This window comes from Cricetulus griseus, assembly GCF_003668045.3.
Source record: "Cricetulus griseus strain 17A/GY chromosome 1 unlocalized genomic scaffold, alternate assembly CriGri-PICRH-1.0 chr1_1, whole genome shotgun sequence".
Classification (NCBI taxonomy): Eukaryota; Metazoa; Chordata; class Mammalia; order Rodentia; family Cricetidae; genus Cricetulus; species Cricetulus griseus.
Genome location: NW_023276807.1, coordinates 76,448,193 through 76,463,925, shown reverse-complemented (window position 1 = coordinate 76,463,925; position 15,733 = coordinate 76,448,193). Strand labels below are relative to the sequence as shown.

At 40.9% G+C, this 15,733-nt stretch overlaps 1 protein-coding gene across 1 annotated transcript; it reads left to right on the top strand.

Moving 5' to 3' along the window:
* The first annotated feature begins 6,192 nt into the window (after positions 1-6,192).
* Positions 6,193-8,564, top strand: Gpr75 (G protein-coupled receptor 75). Its single transcript, XM_027387710.2, has one exon. The coding sequence runs from the start codon at positions 6,254-6,256 to the stop codon at positions 7,874-7,876; it is 1,623 nt and encodes a 540-aa protein (XP_027243511.1). The 5' UTR covers positions 6,193-6,253; the 3' UTR covers positions 7,877-8,564.
* The last annotated feature ends 7,169 nt before the right edge of the window (positions 8,565-15,733 follow it).

Genomic DNA, 15,733 nt, shown 5'->3' with positions numbered 1-15,733 from the left:
AAATTATTTGATCAGCATGGGGCCCATTTTGAGAAGTAAAAATTATATAGTAACAAAGACAAAGCATGTACATAGAAAGTTTCTTTATGTTCAACCAATTATTGACTTAATTTGCATGAAATACATAGTGGGCTAGATTGCTTGGCTCCCCTCCTTTCTTTAAATAGAGAGATAAAATGTGTTTCTTCATAAGCTACATATGTCTGTCTATACCAGTATAATGGTCATATTGGTATAGACAGACATATATAACTTGTCTCCTCATAAGGGCTAAAAATTATAAATCAAAGTAATGAGAATTCAGTTGAATATGATTAATTTGCAGGGTACATTAATTTTTCTCTTGAAGCTTACTGTGTGCAAATTATATATATCTAAAACATTTTATAATAAGTGTTCTTATGTTAATCATTAGGCCAGATTTCTATTTCCGATGTTTAATGTACTTTTAAAATAAGTTTGGAAAATAAAAATACTGCAAATCCTAACTTTGTTTTTTTGTTTGTTTGCTTGTATATATGTATGTATGTATGTACCTATATATGCATTTATTTGAGACAGGATCTTACTATACAGTATAGGCTAGCCTCAAACTCATTCTGCTCCACTTCCTCACCACTGAGATTACAGGTGTATGCTAGAACACTCTGCTGAAAAGTCAGGTTCCAATATGGTGTCCTGTCCAGTCTTTCACTATGTAGCATAGGCTAGCCTCAAATTTATAAATCCTGTTTCGACCTCCCAAGAGCTGGGATTGCAGGAATGCCTGTGGTGGTTTGAATGACAATGGCCCCCATCTGCTCATAGGAAGTGGCACTACCAGGAGGTGTGGCCTTGTTAGAGGAAGTGTGTCACTAGTGGGTGGGCTTTGAGGTTTCAAGACAGTCCTAGTGGCACAGGTCTCTTCCTGCTGCCTGCCAGTCTAGATGTAGAACCCTCAGCTACTTCCCCAGCACCATGTCTGCCTATGCCACCATGTTTCCCACTATAATGGCAATGGACTAAACCTCTGAACCTGTAAACAAGCCCAATTAAATGTTTTCCTTTATAAGAGTTGCCATTTGTCGTGGTGTCTCTGTGATTTCTCTGTCTCTCTCTTTCCCTGCCCCCGACCTCTGTTGAGCACTGAAGGTTTCATGCTAGATGGTGCTATGCTGATTAGATTCCTTTATACTTCTGTCCAATCCCTTAAAAACCATTAGAGTGTGACAGTGTTCACTTTTGCACAATGAATATGTTCGGCCTTAGATAAAAAAAGTTATCTTTGAGGAACAAACTTTGTCCACAGTTTGAAGCATATATGGTCATACTAAGAATAATTAACCCCACAATCTTATTTACTAGACATTTCCCATCAGGTAGGTCTTCATGCATGCTGGACAAGTGCTACAACTAACCTATATCCTCAGCACTCTCCCATATTTCTCTCTCTCTCTCTCTCTCTCTCTCTCTCTCTCTCTCTCTCTCTCTCTCTCTGTGTGTGTGTGTGTGTGTGTGCCATAAAGTATGTATAGAGGTCTAAGGACAACCTAAGAAGTTGTCTCTAGTCCCACTATTCGGGTCTCAGGGATCAAACTCAGGTAATCCTGCTTAACAGCAAGTGACTTTACCTTCTGATCCATTTTTATAATCCCAGTCCCCCTTTTCTTTTTTCTGTTTTTTTTGTTTTGTTTTGTTTTGGTTTTTGGTTTTTGGTTTTTGTTTTTCAAGACAGGGTTTCCATGTAGTTTTGGAGCCTATCCTGGCACTCGCTCCGGAGACCAGGTTGGCCTCAAACTTACAGAGATCCGCCTGCCTCTGCCTCCCCAGTGCTGGGATTAAAGGCGTGTGTCACCAACGCCCGGCTCCCAGTCCCCCTTTTCATTTTTTGAGATGGTTTCACTGAATTTCCCAGGCTGGCTTTGAACTTACTTTTGTACCCTGGGAATACCTTGAGCTGATTCTCCTATCTTGCTCTCCTGATGTAACTGTGACATAGACCTTCACTTTAGTTTATCAATCACAGTTTTATCTGATGTAAATTTAAGCAGGAGAAAGTGTAGTAAGAGAAAATTAGACATCTACAAAGTCATCTATTTTCAAGACTATATGACAAGTTTATAAGAAAGATTCCACAGCAAAAATTGTGTATTAGTTACTTTTCTCTTTATGCAGCCTAGGACTCAGCTGATGGAATCATGCTGCCCACATTTAGGGTGGGTCTTCTTCTCACATCAGTTCAATATTGAAACCTTCTCACAGTCCTGTCAGGTTAACACTGTATTCAGCAGGTTCAGCAAGCTATTGTTAACTATTACCTCCACAAGCTCTCCTGACACCTTATACAGCAAGTAACTGTCCGCAGAATTATCATTTTCTTGGCTGTTCATGTTTGTACACATCAGATACCAACAAAGTGGTGTTTCTGTGGACAGAGTGGATTACAAATCATAGTCCATGCTGAACCTCCTTTCATCATACCTTTTTAGTGTTAACTACATACCCACCTTCCCCGGTCAGGGTCATAAGAAGATGCCATTGGTGGTCTGGAGAGATGGCTCAGCCATTAAAGCCTGGGCTCAACCTAAATGTAAAGAAGATGCAATTTGGGTTCTGGTAATGAAATACAGGTCCAGATTTTTCTGCTGCAGTATTTTTGTGTTCAATCACTTGCTGTATAGGTGTCAAGAGAGCTTGTTACTTCCATATAGCAGCAACATTACCACCATCATCTTCCCTCTTGAGATAATACAGCCTCTCACTTAAAGACATATTTTCTAGGGCTAGGGATATAGCTCAGTGGTACAGCCCCTGACTGTCATGTGCAGGGTCCTGGACTTGATGGCTACACATGCGGGCGCGCGCGCGCACACACACACACACACACACACACACACACACACACACACGAGATGCATGTATGTATGTATGTATGTATGTATGTATGTATGTATATAATATATATTCTCTGTGTCATAGCCCTAGTTGTCCTGGAACTCACTTTGTAGACCAGGCTGGCTTTGAACTAATAGAGATCCACCTGCCTTTGCCTCCTGAGTGCTGTCAGTAAAGGAATGTGTCACCATGTCCAGCTTATATATTTGTTTTTGTTCTTAATTTCCTCTTAAAATCCCAAGAGATAGTACTGAGCTCTGGATTGGCTTTCTCTCCTGTTCTTTATTGTTTTTGAAGTTTTGTATTCCAAGAACTTTTACTTGAGAACAGAGTATTTTAATACTTAATAGGATTGTTTTGAAAGTGAAATAAAGTTTGATATATAAAGCTTCAGGTATGAGAGCATAGCAATAAATGACAGCTGTTGTAATTTAGCTTTGACCTAGGGATCCCTCTCTTGAGTGTGTGTGTGTGTGTGTGTGTGTGTGTGTGTGTGTGTGTGTGTGTGTGTGTGTGATGGACTTAAAGAATGTGGTCTTTGAGAAGCAAGTGTTTAGATTGTGTTGAAGTTCTGCCGCCTTGCCGAGTTATCTTTCCAACTGGGTTTCCTCATCTTCAGAATGGAGGTACAGATATTATTTTGAGACTTTGGGGAAATTCAGTAGCGTGGAACACTGAGAATAGTGCCCAGCATATCACAAACACTTTCTTAATAGACATTGACAGTTGTGCTGACAGATTGTATTGCTGTTATTTCCTAATGTGGAGTTCTATATATTTTTAATTGATTATGCAACATTGCCCCCACAGCAATTCCAAACCATCTTCCCAACCACAGAACTGAACCTAAGACCTCATGCATGCCAGGCAAGTGCATTACCACTAAGCTAGAACACCCAGCCTTTTCTTTTTTCTTTCTTTCAATATATATATATATATATTTGCTACAGTGTCATACAGAGTTGCCCAGGCTGTCTGGTCCTCCTGCCTCAGTCCTCAGCCTCCTGAGTATCTGAGATTACAGCCTGTGCCACCAATCCAGACTTTGTGTCCCCCCCTTTCCTTACTGTCCTTTTTTCACCTTGGTTAATGTTGGTGACTCATCATCTCATCTTCTACATGTATAGCTTGGGGTCTTTGGGGTCTTGTAACTTCCATTGTTCCACTTATCTTTATTTCTCTACCATGTTTGTCATTCTTATGCTTCCCCTGGCCCAAATTCTTGCTACTCTAGTGTCTCCACCCCTCCCCTGCCCCCCCCCCCCCGTGCCTTCTCAGATAGGGTTTTTTTTCTTCCTTTTTATAAATTAACTCCAAGGAACATTTTTTAACCATCAGTGAAACATTGTCTTTTCACTGTAACAATATCAAAATTGTTTACAAACAGGCATGTAGCCTTAAACTAAAAACAGTAATAGCTATCCATTCTTATATAACTGTAACCATTGATAAATGTTCTTTCTAGATTCATACTTTTATCTCCCATAGGACTTAGTTTAAAGAAAACTTATTTTGCAGAAAAGTTGGTGTCAGCATGTGTGTTCTGCAGTCTGTGGTCACTGAAGTAGCAGCAAAGGCTGCTTCTGCCTTAACGAGGGACAGAGTGACTCTCCCAGAACTCATCTGTCTGATTCTCACTGCCAAGCTGTACTTGTGGTCAAATGCTGAAAGGCTTCTGTTCTATCCAGTCCATAGCTATTGCTCAGAACCCCAGTAATCCCTCATTGACTGGGCCCAGTCTGCACCCCTGATCCAATAGCTAAAGGGTTGGCACTTGGAAGCCTCTGGGGTCCAGCTCAAGGTGGTGGTTAACCATTCTGAGCATAGGCTCTGGACCCCCTCAGTGCCATTGTTTAACCCTGCAATGTTAGACTAAAGTAGACATTCTCCAGTTGTCAAGAGCAGGGCACTAAATGGTATCTGTCTTGCTGGATTCTTGTTTGGGAGAGGATGGATAGTGAAGATTGGTGTAAGTATATATTACATTTCCTTGCATAAGAGAGAAAAATGATTATGAAGAAAGAAAGGAACAAGAAGGTTATTCTTTTAAAGCTCAAAGTGCTTCTTAATCATCTATGTGCATTCAGCAGCTAGCATAATACTGCCCCAAGACACACGTGTAGTTAATGTAACCTCTTATTTGATGATGAGGCCATCTCTGTTGTAATAATAACTAACACTTAGAGTTGCTGTAGTGGTGCTTTTTAAATTTTACTTCATTTTTATAGTATGTGTATATGTGTATGGGGGTACGTGTATGAAGGAATGCAAATGTCTATGGAGTCCAAGAAAAGGCATCTGATCCTCTGGAGTTGGAGTTATAGATGGGCCACCCAACCTGGATGCTGGCACTGGAACCTGGGCCCTCTGCAAGAGCAATATATACTTTTAATCACTAGGCAATCTCTCCAGCTCTCATAGTGGTATGGTGTGTGTGTGTGTGTGTGTGTGTGTGTGTGTGTGTGTGTGTGTGCGTGTTTGCTGGTGATCACACACCAAACCCCTCCTATATGCTTGACAGCTGCAGCACCATCGTGCTACATTTTCAGACCCCAAAGGGTTGCTTTGCACCTTGGAAATTACAAATATAATATCAGACATATTTTGTTACTTTAATTTTTTTCAACTTTTTTCAAATGTAGTCCTACATGAATTTTTCTTTTTCAAAAGAGGGTTTTCAATTGGCCAAGAACTTAACTCTCAAACTAGGAAAAGAATAAATGCTGAGAAATAGAGGTTTCTCCTTAGACAAAATAATGGGATTTGTTGGTGATTTATGAGCATTTATTGAGGGCCACATTATGTATGAACAATACCCTCTTGCTAGTATTTCAAGCACATCCTGTTGCTTGCCTCAGTCTTGCTGCAGAAACCTATTCTCTATTTCCCGAGCTGTTCATTCTCCTCCCCGCCCATCACCTTTCACCCAGCTGGCTTCTCACCAAAGTTCCCTTCATCCTTTCTCAGCTCCTCCTGGAGAGAGAGATTCATTTCCCTTTGTAGTTCCTGCAACCACCCCGATGTATCTCCACCCAGGAAGAGATCATGGCCTTCCAGTGGAGAAGTCATCCTCCTGTGTGTCTCCATTGTCTGGTCCGGGATGCCCTTTCTATGTTAGACTTTGTGGCATGCCTTTCAAAGCAATAGAGATGAAGAACTTGAATGCTTTTGTAAAGTGGAATGCAATTGTTATGCTCGCTAATCCTTTTCTGTTTCTGGGTACTTTTTTTTTTTTTTTTTTTTTTTTGTGCAGGCTTAACTTCCTTGGCTCTCTTTTGGCACATGTCCCTCGTCTGTGAGTTGAGGTCCCGACTCTCTTCCTGTTGATTATTTTTTTTTTTTTTTTGAGAACACAAGTAAGAGACACCTTTCTCTGAAGATGAACTCAAGTGGCCCCCTTCAGAATGTGCCCAATGCCACCTTGCTGTACATACCTCCCTTGCAGGGAGGAAACAGCACTTCACTCCAGGAGGATCTTCGAGATTTTATCCACACGGCCACCTTGGTGACCTGCACTTTTCTGCTTGCCGTTATCTTCTGTCTAGGCTCTTATGGCAACTTTATTGTCTTCTTGTCTTTCTTTGACCCAGCCTTCAGGAAGTTCAGAACCAACTTTGATTTCATGATCCTGAACCTGTCTTTCTGTGATCTCTTTATCTGTGGGATTACAGCCCCCATGTTCACCTTTGTGCTATTCTTCAGCTCAGCCAGTAGCATCCCAGATACTTTCTGCTTCACCTTCCACCTTACCAGTTCAGGCTTCATCATCATGTCCCTCAAGATGGTGGCTGTAATAGCCCTGCACCGGCTCCGAATGGTGTTAGGGAAGCAACCTAATTGCACAGCCTCCTTCTCCTGCATCTTGCTCCTCACCTTGCTTCTCTGGGCCACCAGTTTTACCCTTGCCACCTTGGCTACACTGAGAACCAGTAAGTCTCACTTGTGTCTCCCCATGTCCAGTCTGATGGCTGGAGAAGGGAAAGCCATTCTGTCCCTGTATGTTGTTGACTTTACCTTCTGTGTTGCCGTGGTGTCCGTTTCCTACATCATGATCGCTCAGACCCTCCGGAAGAATGCTCAAGTAAAAAAGTGTCCCCCTGTGATCACAGTTGATGCTTCCAAAGCACAGCCATTCACGGGGGCCGCTGTGAAGGGATGTGGAGATCCTACCCAGTGTGCTGTGCCAGCACTGTACAGGAACCAGAGTTACAACAAACTACAGCACATTCAGACTCATGGACACACTAAGAATCCCAACCAGATGCAGAACCCCTCTGCCAATCGACTCCAGCTGGTATCAGCCATCAACCTTTCCACTGCCAAGGATTCCAAAGCTGTGGTCACCTGTGTAATCATTGTGTTGTCAGTCCTGGTGTGCTGTCTTCCTCTGGGGATCGCCCTGGTGCAGGTGGTTCTGTCTGACAATGGGAGCTTCATCCTTTACCAGTTTGAACTGTTTGGATTTACTCTGATATTTTTCAAATCAGGATTAAACCCTTTTATATATTCCCGGAACAGTGCTGGGCTGAGAAGGAAAGTGCTCTGGTGCCTCCAGTACATTGGCTTGGCCTTTCTCTGCTGCAAACAGAAGACTCGACTTCGAGCCATGGGAAAAGGGAACCTTGAAATCAATAGAAATAAATCTTCCCATCATGAGACAAACTCTGCCTACATGCTATCTCCAAAGCCACAGAAGAAATTTGTGGACCAGGCTTGTGGCCCAAGCCACTCAAAGGAGAGTGTGGTAAGTCCCAAAGTGTCTGCTGGACACCAGCACTGTGGTCAGAGCAGCTCTACACCCATCAACACTCGGATTGAACCATACTACAGCATCTATAACAGCAGCCCTTCCCAGGAAGAGAGCAGTCTGGGGAAGTTACAGCCAGTGAACTCTTTTGGATTTGCCAGCTCGTACATTGCCATGCATTATTACACAACCAATGATCTGATGCAGGAATATGACAGCACGTCGGCAAAGCAGATTCCCATCCCCTCTGTTTAAAGTCACACGGCCAGAGAGTCAGGAAGGAATGTTTTTCAAAAACAGAACAAACCTTTAAAAGACTTTAAGGTCAGAGGCAAAGCAAAGCTTGAAGAGTCAGCTTAAGAGCTGACCATTAGACTCTCTTTGGTCTAAGATATCAGTATCCAATATGCTTCATGGTTTCTTGACATTTTAAGATTTGATGTATAAGTTTATTTTGGGTTTTACTCTAATGTGTGTCCCAATCTTTTGTACTGAACTACTAAGAAGATGCCAAGAACAATCCTATTGATGACAGCCCTTTGAGTCAGTGTTATGGGTCTTTAGATGTGTTTTGGCCACATTTTTAAAAGGTGTTTGAAAAAAGTGACCTTTCTGAAGTGTTATTTTTATAAAAATATGGAATTTGAGTCTTTGGAGTGCTGAAATAGAAACCAGTATACTTTTTTGGTGGCAAGTTGATTTAAATAAAAAACTTACTGTCAAAGCAGAAAGTAGAAATGTGTTACTTGTTCTTCTGTCCTTATCCAAAGCTCTTACCCGGTGGGAGGCTCTTCATCTTATAAGACAGCCACCTGACAACACAGAGTTGTAATTCTTGTCACTTCTTACCATACACATTGTTGTTTTGTGTCAATTAACTAACTAGATTTACAAAGTGCTTTTGGTTAATTGTTAATTGCTGTTTCAGAAGGACCTTAACCTAACCCAGAATCCTACATAGAGGACTGCACTAGAGTACGGGGCACTGTTCTGAGAGAGCAGGCATAGTGTGTCTCAGCAGTTTGTCTGTGGAAGGAAGTGCACACATCCATCATGCATTTAACACAAGCTACCCTTATTTAACAAGACATAGAGATACCAGAGGAGGGGATTGATATAGGCTTTCCTTCTGTATGAGGAGAATTTAGTAGATAGCCACCTGACAGTATTCACATAGATATTCAAAAATAACCTTTCTAGTTTAAATATTGCTATGGAAAAATTTTCAAGGTGATCTATTAATATTTTCAGATGGAGATTTTTTTGACCTTTTTTTTTCCTTGTTCTATTTTTATGGGGCTTGAGATTGAACCTCAGTCCACATGCATGTTAGGCAACCAGTCTACCACTGAATTTCATCCCTAGCCCAAAACTAATTGTTTTATATTCTCTCATTAACCTTAAACTGGAAATGAGCAACTATGTTATTCTTACACCTGAAACTAATTTTATTAGGTACCTTGAATCCTAGGAGGACAACTGTGAAGTTATATTTTTTTAATGTAAAAACATTTTGGTAATGCAGTTAGGATATGAATTCACTAAAATTTTGGAATACTAACTATTAGATCCAAAACAGAGTATCTTTACAAACTGTTATATCCAACTATTATTCTCAAAGCTCAGAAGTGCGAGGAACAGAAGGCACTCGGCTCAGAGCACCCTGTCCCAGGCTCTGCCCAAACTCCAGGATCACAGGAGGTGCTGAGACATAGAACAGCCCCTTCCCTAGAACTAGTTTAGCCTCCTATAGCTATTGCTTGCTCACTGGTCAGATCTGTTTCAGAAATTTAAGTGTGAGGGCAAATTCAAATTCACCTTCTAGAACTGCTTGCCCAGTTCTCTCTTTCTCTTTCTCCCTCTTTTCTCTTATTTATTCTTGCTACCAAGTTTTATATCATATCCACTCTCCTTTATTTTGGTAGCTGGATATTCTTTTGGAAATCACTCCTACCTGTTTCAACTGTGTTTTTATAGATTCAACACAATGTGGTTATCACTAATATTCCCATTAGACAGATTCAGTATACATACCTCTCTTCAGCAAAGAATTAAGACATCTAATATCCTCTGCCAAAATCATCTGAAGAATTTTGGCAAGTTACCAATTAGATGGGGGTTTTGTTTTGTTTTGTTTCTGAGAGAGGATTTCTTTGTGTAGCCTTGGCTGTCCTGGAACTCTCTCTTTAGACCAGGCTGGACTGAACTTAGAGATTCTTTCTAAACGCTGAGATTAAAGGTATGTGCCACCACTGCCCAATACCAATTAGACTTTTGTCTTTTTTTTTTTTATTGTGGAAAGGTTTTTTATTTGTTTTGTTTTCTTTTTGAGATAGGATTTTTCTATGTAGCCCTGGCTTAGACTTTTGTCTTAATTGAAAACTTAGTGTTTAGTCCAATAAAGTAAGCAAATTTGTAATCAATAACAAGATTATTCACACTTTTAAAGGTTTATGTGTTTGGGACTTGGGAGATTGCTCGGGGGTTAAGAGCACTTGTTCTTCCGAGAATCCAGGTTCAGTTCTCAGCACCCACATGGTGGCTCACAGCCTTCTGTAACCCAGTTCGCTGGGATCCAGTGCCCTCTCCTGACCTCCACGGACACTGTCCATATATGATGCACAGACATACATGCAGGCAAAACACTCAGACATGTAAAATAAATCTTTAAAGTATTTGAGAAATTACATTCAGAAAAAAGAGGTATATGTCCCTTTTGAGGGAGCAGGCATTTAAAATGTGACTTAACAAAAGGCTATAAAAAAATCACTGCTTATAAATTTTTAAATGTTAGGTTTCCTTGTGTGACCTCTGTGTTTGAAATTATTTGATCAGCATGGGGCCCATTTTGAGAAGTAAAAATTATATAGTAACAAAGACAAAGCATGTACATAGAAAGTTTCTTTATGTTCAACCAATTATTGACTTAATTTGCATGAAATACATAGTGGGCTAGATTGCTTGGCTCCCCTCCTTTCTTTAAATAGAGAGATAAAATGTGTTTCTTCATAAGCTACATATGTCTGTCTATACCAGTATAATGGTCATATTGGTATAGACAGACATATATAACTTGTCTCCTCATAAGGGCTAAAAATTATAAATCAAAGTAATGAGAATTCAGTTGAATATGATTAATTTGCAGGGTACATTAATTTTTCTCTTGAAGCTTACTGTGTGCAAATTATATATATCTAAAACATTTTATAATAAGTGTTCTTATGTTAATCATTAGGCCAGATTTCTATTTCCGATGTTTAATGTACTTTTAAAATAAGTTTGGAAAATAAAAATACTGCAAATCCTAACTTTGTTTTTTTGTTTGTTTGCTTGTATATATGTATGTATGTATGTACCTATATATGCATTTATTTGAGACAGGATCTTACTATACAGTATAGGCTAGCCTCAAACTCATTCTGCTCCACTTCCTCACCACTGAGATTACAGGTGTATGCTAGAACACTCTGCTGAAAAGTCAGGTTCCAATATGGTGTCCTGTCCAGTCTTTCACTATGTAGCATAGGCTAGCCTCAAATTTATAAATCCTGTTTCGACCTCCCAAGAGCTGGGATTGCAGGAATGCCTGTGGTGGTTTGAATGACAATGGCCCCCATCTGCTCATAGGAAGTGGCACTACCAGGAGGTGTGGCCTTGTTAGAGGAAGTGTGTCACTAGTGGGTGGGCTTTGAGGTTTCAAGACAGTCCTAGTGGCACAGGTCTCTTCCTGCTGCCTGCCAGTCTAGATGTAGAACCCTCAGCTACTTCCCCAGCACCATGTCTGCCTATGCCACCATGTTTCCCACTATAATGGCAATGGACTAAACCTCTGAACCTGTAAACAAGCCCAATTAAATGTTTTCCTTTATAAGAGTTGCCATTTGTCGTGGTGTCTCTGTGATTTCTCTGTCTCTCTCTTTCCCTGCCCCCGACCTCTGTTGAGCACTGAAGGTTTCATGCTAGATGGTGCTATGCTGATTAGATTCCTTTATACTTCTGTCCAATCCCTTAAAAACCATTAGAGTGTGACAGTGTTCACTTTTGCACAATGAATATGTTCGGCCTTAGATAAAAAAAGTTATCTTTGAGGAACAAACTTTGTCCACAGTTTGAAGCATATATGGTCATACTAAGAATAATTAACCCCACAATCTTATTTACTAGACATTTCCCATCAGGTAGGTCTTCATGCATGCTGGACAAGTGCTACAACTAACCTATATCCTCAGCACTCTCCCATATTTCTCTCTCTCTCTCTCTCTCTCTCTCTCTCTCTCTCTCTCTCTCTCTCTCTGTGTGTGTGTGTGTGTGTGCCATAAAGTATGTATAGAGGTCTAAGGACAACCTAAGAAGTTGTCTCTAGTCCCACTATTCGGGTCTCAGGGATCAAACTCAGGTAATCCTGCTTAACAGCAAGTGACTTTACCTTCTGATCCATTTTTATAATCCCAGTCCCCCTTTTCTTTTTTCTGTTTTTTTTGTTTTGTTTTGTTTTGGTTTTTGGTTTTTGGTTTTTGTTTTTCAAGACAGGGTTTCCATGTAGTTTTGGAGCCTATCCTGGCACTCGCTCCGGAGACCAGGTTGGCCTCAAACTTACAGAGATCCGCCTGCCTCTGCCTCCCCAGTGCTGGGATTAAAGGCGTGTGTCACCAACGCCCGGCTCCCAGTCCCCCTTTTCATTTTTTGAGATGGTTTCACTGAATTTCCCAGGCTGGCTTTGAACTTACTTTTGTACCCTGGGAATACCTTGAGCTGATTCTCCTATCTTGCTCTCCTGATGTAACTGTGACATAGACCTTCACTTTAGTTTATCAATCACAGTTTTATCTGATGTAAATTTAAGCAGGAGAAAGTGTAGTAAGAGAAAATTAGACATCTACAAAGTCATCTATTTTCAAGACTATATGACAAGTTTATAAGAAAGATTCCACAGCAAAAATTGTGTATTAGTTACTTTTCTCTTTATGCAGCCTAGGACTCAGCTGATGGAATCATGCTGCCCACATTTAGGGTGGGTCTTCTTCTCACATCAGTTCAATATTGAAACCTTCTCACAGTCCTGTCAGGTTAACACTGTATTCAGCAGGTTCAGCAAGCTATTGTTAACTATTACCTCCACAAGCTCTCCTGACACCTTATACAGCAAGTAACTGTCCGCAGAATTATCATTTTCTTGGCTGTTCATGTTTGTACACATCAGATACCAACAAAGTGGTGTTTCTGTGGACAGAGTGGATTACAAATCATAGTCCATGCTGAACCTCCTTTCATCATACCTTTTTAGTGTTAACTACATACCCACCTTCCCCGGTCAGGGTCATAAGAAGATGCCATTGGTGGTCTGGAGAGATGGCTCAGCCATTAAAGCCTGGGCTCAACCTAAATGTAAAGAAGATGCAATTTGGGTTCTGGTAATGAAATACAGGTCCAGATTTTTCTGCTGCAGTATTTTTGTGTTCAATCACTTGCTGTATAGGTGTCAAGAGAGCTTGTTACTTCCATATAGCAGCAACATTACCACCATCATCTTCCCTCTTGAGATAATACAGCCTCTCACTTAAAGACATATTTTCTAGGGCTAGGGATATAGCTCAGTGGTACAGCCCCTGACTGTCATGTGCAGGGTCCTGGACTTGATGGCTACACATGCGGGCGCGCGCGCGCACACACACACACACACACACACACACACACACACACACACACACACAAACACACACACAAACACACACACACACTTGAGTGATGATGCAGAGTCATGTCAAGCAATATTCTCAGTGATATTCATTGATCTTTTAATTCAATTCCTAATTTATATACTATTGACATAAGAGCTAAGGTATAAATTCACCCCAACAAATATATTTTATAAAAGTAGAAGGAAAATAGAGAGGGCAAACATACCTTCAAAAATAAGATAAAGAAAAGAGCATGAGTGTTATAATAGAGATTGCTTGCTTCTACATTTTGTCATCCCTGGTAGCCTAGCTAGTACATCACATAGTCTGAAAGGTTAGTTTTTTTTTTTCCCCAATCCAATACACCAATTAAAGAGAAAGAATAATAATAATAATAATAATAAAAAACAGAGAAGGGGGTTTAATTAATGTATGCATTGGGAAGAAGATCAAATTTTGGGTCCAGTCAGCCTAGATTTATCTTAGAGTGAACTTTAAACTTAAAAACTGGAGGGTAAGCCGGGCGTTGGTGGCGCATGCCTTTAATCCCAGCCCTCGGGAAGCAGAGGCAGGCAGATCTCTTTGAGTGCGAGACCAGTCTGGCCTACAAGAGCTAGTTCCAGGACAGCCTCCAAAGCCACAGAAAAACCCTGTCTCGGAAAACAAAAAACCCCCTGAAGGGTGGAGAGATGGTTGCTGAAGGATCTGTCTCAATGTAGTCCCTGGAACTCACTCTATAGCTCAGGCTGATTCCATGATGAAAGTATCATCCAGGCTGTAAAACTTGCATGTAGACAGCGCCACCCACCAAAACTAAAACAAAGGCCTAATTCATCAAAGTCCATAGTTCTGGGAAAGTCTCTAAATGTACTAACCGTGCATTTTGGCTTCTGTGGTTCTGCTTCTGGGTAACTGTTTTCGTTAACTGAAGTATGTCAACACAGAACACGGTTTTGTGTTTAAAAGCACACCCTAAGAAAGGCTCAGGACTATACTGGGGTCCCGAAAACCCATTGTAGTCCCTATGTGGCTGATAAAGACTTTCTTCTATTGGCTTAAACACATGTTCAAGCAGTTTTCTCTGAAAAATACTCCACAACATTTCTGGAGGCCCCACTGCGATCCCAGACACCAGACCTTAAGACATTGACATCGAGGGTCTCAGAGCCCCTTGGCACAAGAAAGTGCAGTGGTCAGGGGACTCCTAGAGGGTATGCAACCTAAAATGGTCCCAGGTTTCCAGGGCTGAACCACTGCCAAACACTTCAGAGGGGTCTAACACCTCAAAACCAAAAGGAAACAAATTAGAAAGTCACCTCGTCTGTCGCCTCCGGAGGTTAAGTCTACTTAAGGAACCTTCTGTTTGGAAGGAGAAAAGCTCCTCTGCACTGACCCCAAAGGAAAAGAGAAAGTCCACTCCATTCTCTTTCATGATTTATGTCATCTTTTAAACCAATGACCCGTAAAACCGACATTCTCTGAAAAAAGTAAAACAAACAAACAAAAACTGTCCTGGGCTGGGCAGGGGGATTGCTGCCAGGCAACACAGCCTGTACAGAACAGATTTCCCTTCTGTCTAACACTGACCAAGGAGACTTTAAGCGATTTCACTAGGTACTTTTTAGAAAGATTAAAGACATTCACTAAAAACATTTCCTTTGTTACCCAGTCAGCCCCAAATATTAAAAAATGTTATAAGAATTTAAAAAATGTGAGGATCTCAGTGGCTAGAGGTAGTTCAAAGGGTGTTTGACAACAGAGAACTGAAGGGGACAAGACCTTTCACATAAACAGAAAGCCATTGTTACCTCTGATAATGAAACACATACAGATACCCAGCAAGAATATCTCCTAACTGAAAATTTTGCCTCCAATCAAAAGATACAGTTGGACTATTCTATGTTTAACAGCAAAGATTCCTTGGGATAAGGAATCTTCGAAATCAACCTCCTAGGACTGACCCAACACCAGGCTCCTATAATTGTTCAGCTAACCACTTCAGCTACCTCCATCCAGAATAAGGACCCAATGACCCTGGAAACAAAATGGGGGATTGCAGTCCATATTACCTGGCTTGAAGAGACAGACATCCTGGTGGTGCCTTTCCAGTCACCCTGGAATATGCTTCTCCTGCCTGTGAAGAAACCTGGGACCTATGATTCTTATGAGTCTGATTCTTTCAGAGAAACAGGTGTATACTATTTTGGACCAGAGAGATCTATGAGATATATTCTTCAGCCTCCCATTAGCAGAGGTGCCTCAATCATCTTTATTCTTTCTTTCTTTCTTTCTTTTTCTTTCTTCCTTTTCTTTCCTTATTTCTGTCTTTCTATCTATCATCTATGTATCTATCTGTCTGTCTATCATCTATCTATCTTGTTTTTTTTTTTTTTTTTGAGACAGAGTTTCTCTATGTAGCCCTGGATGTCCTGGA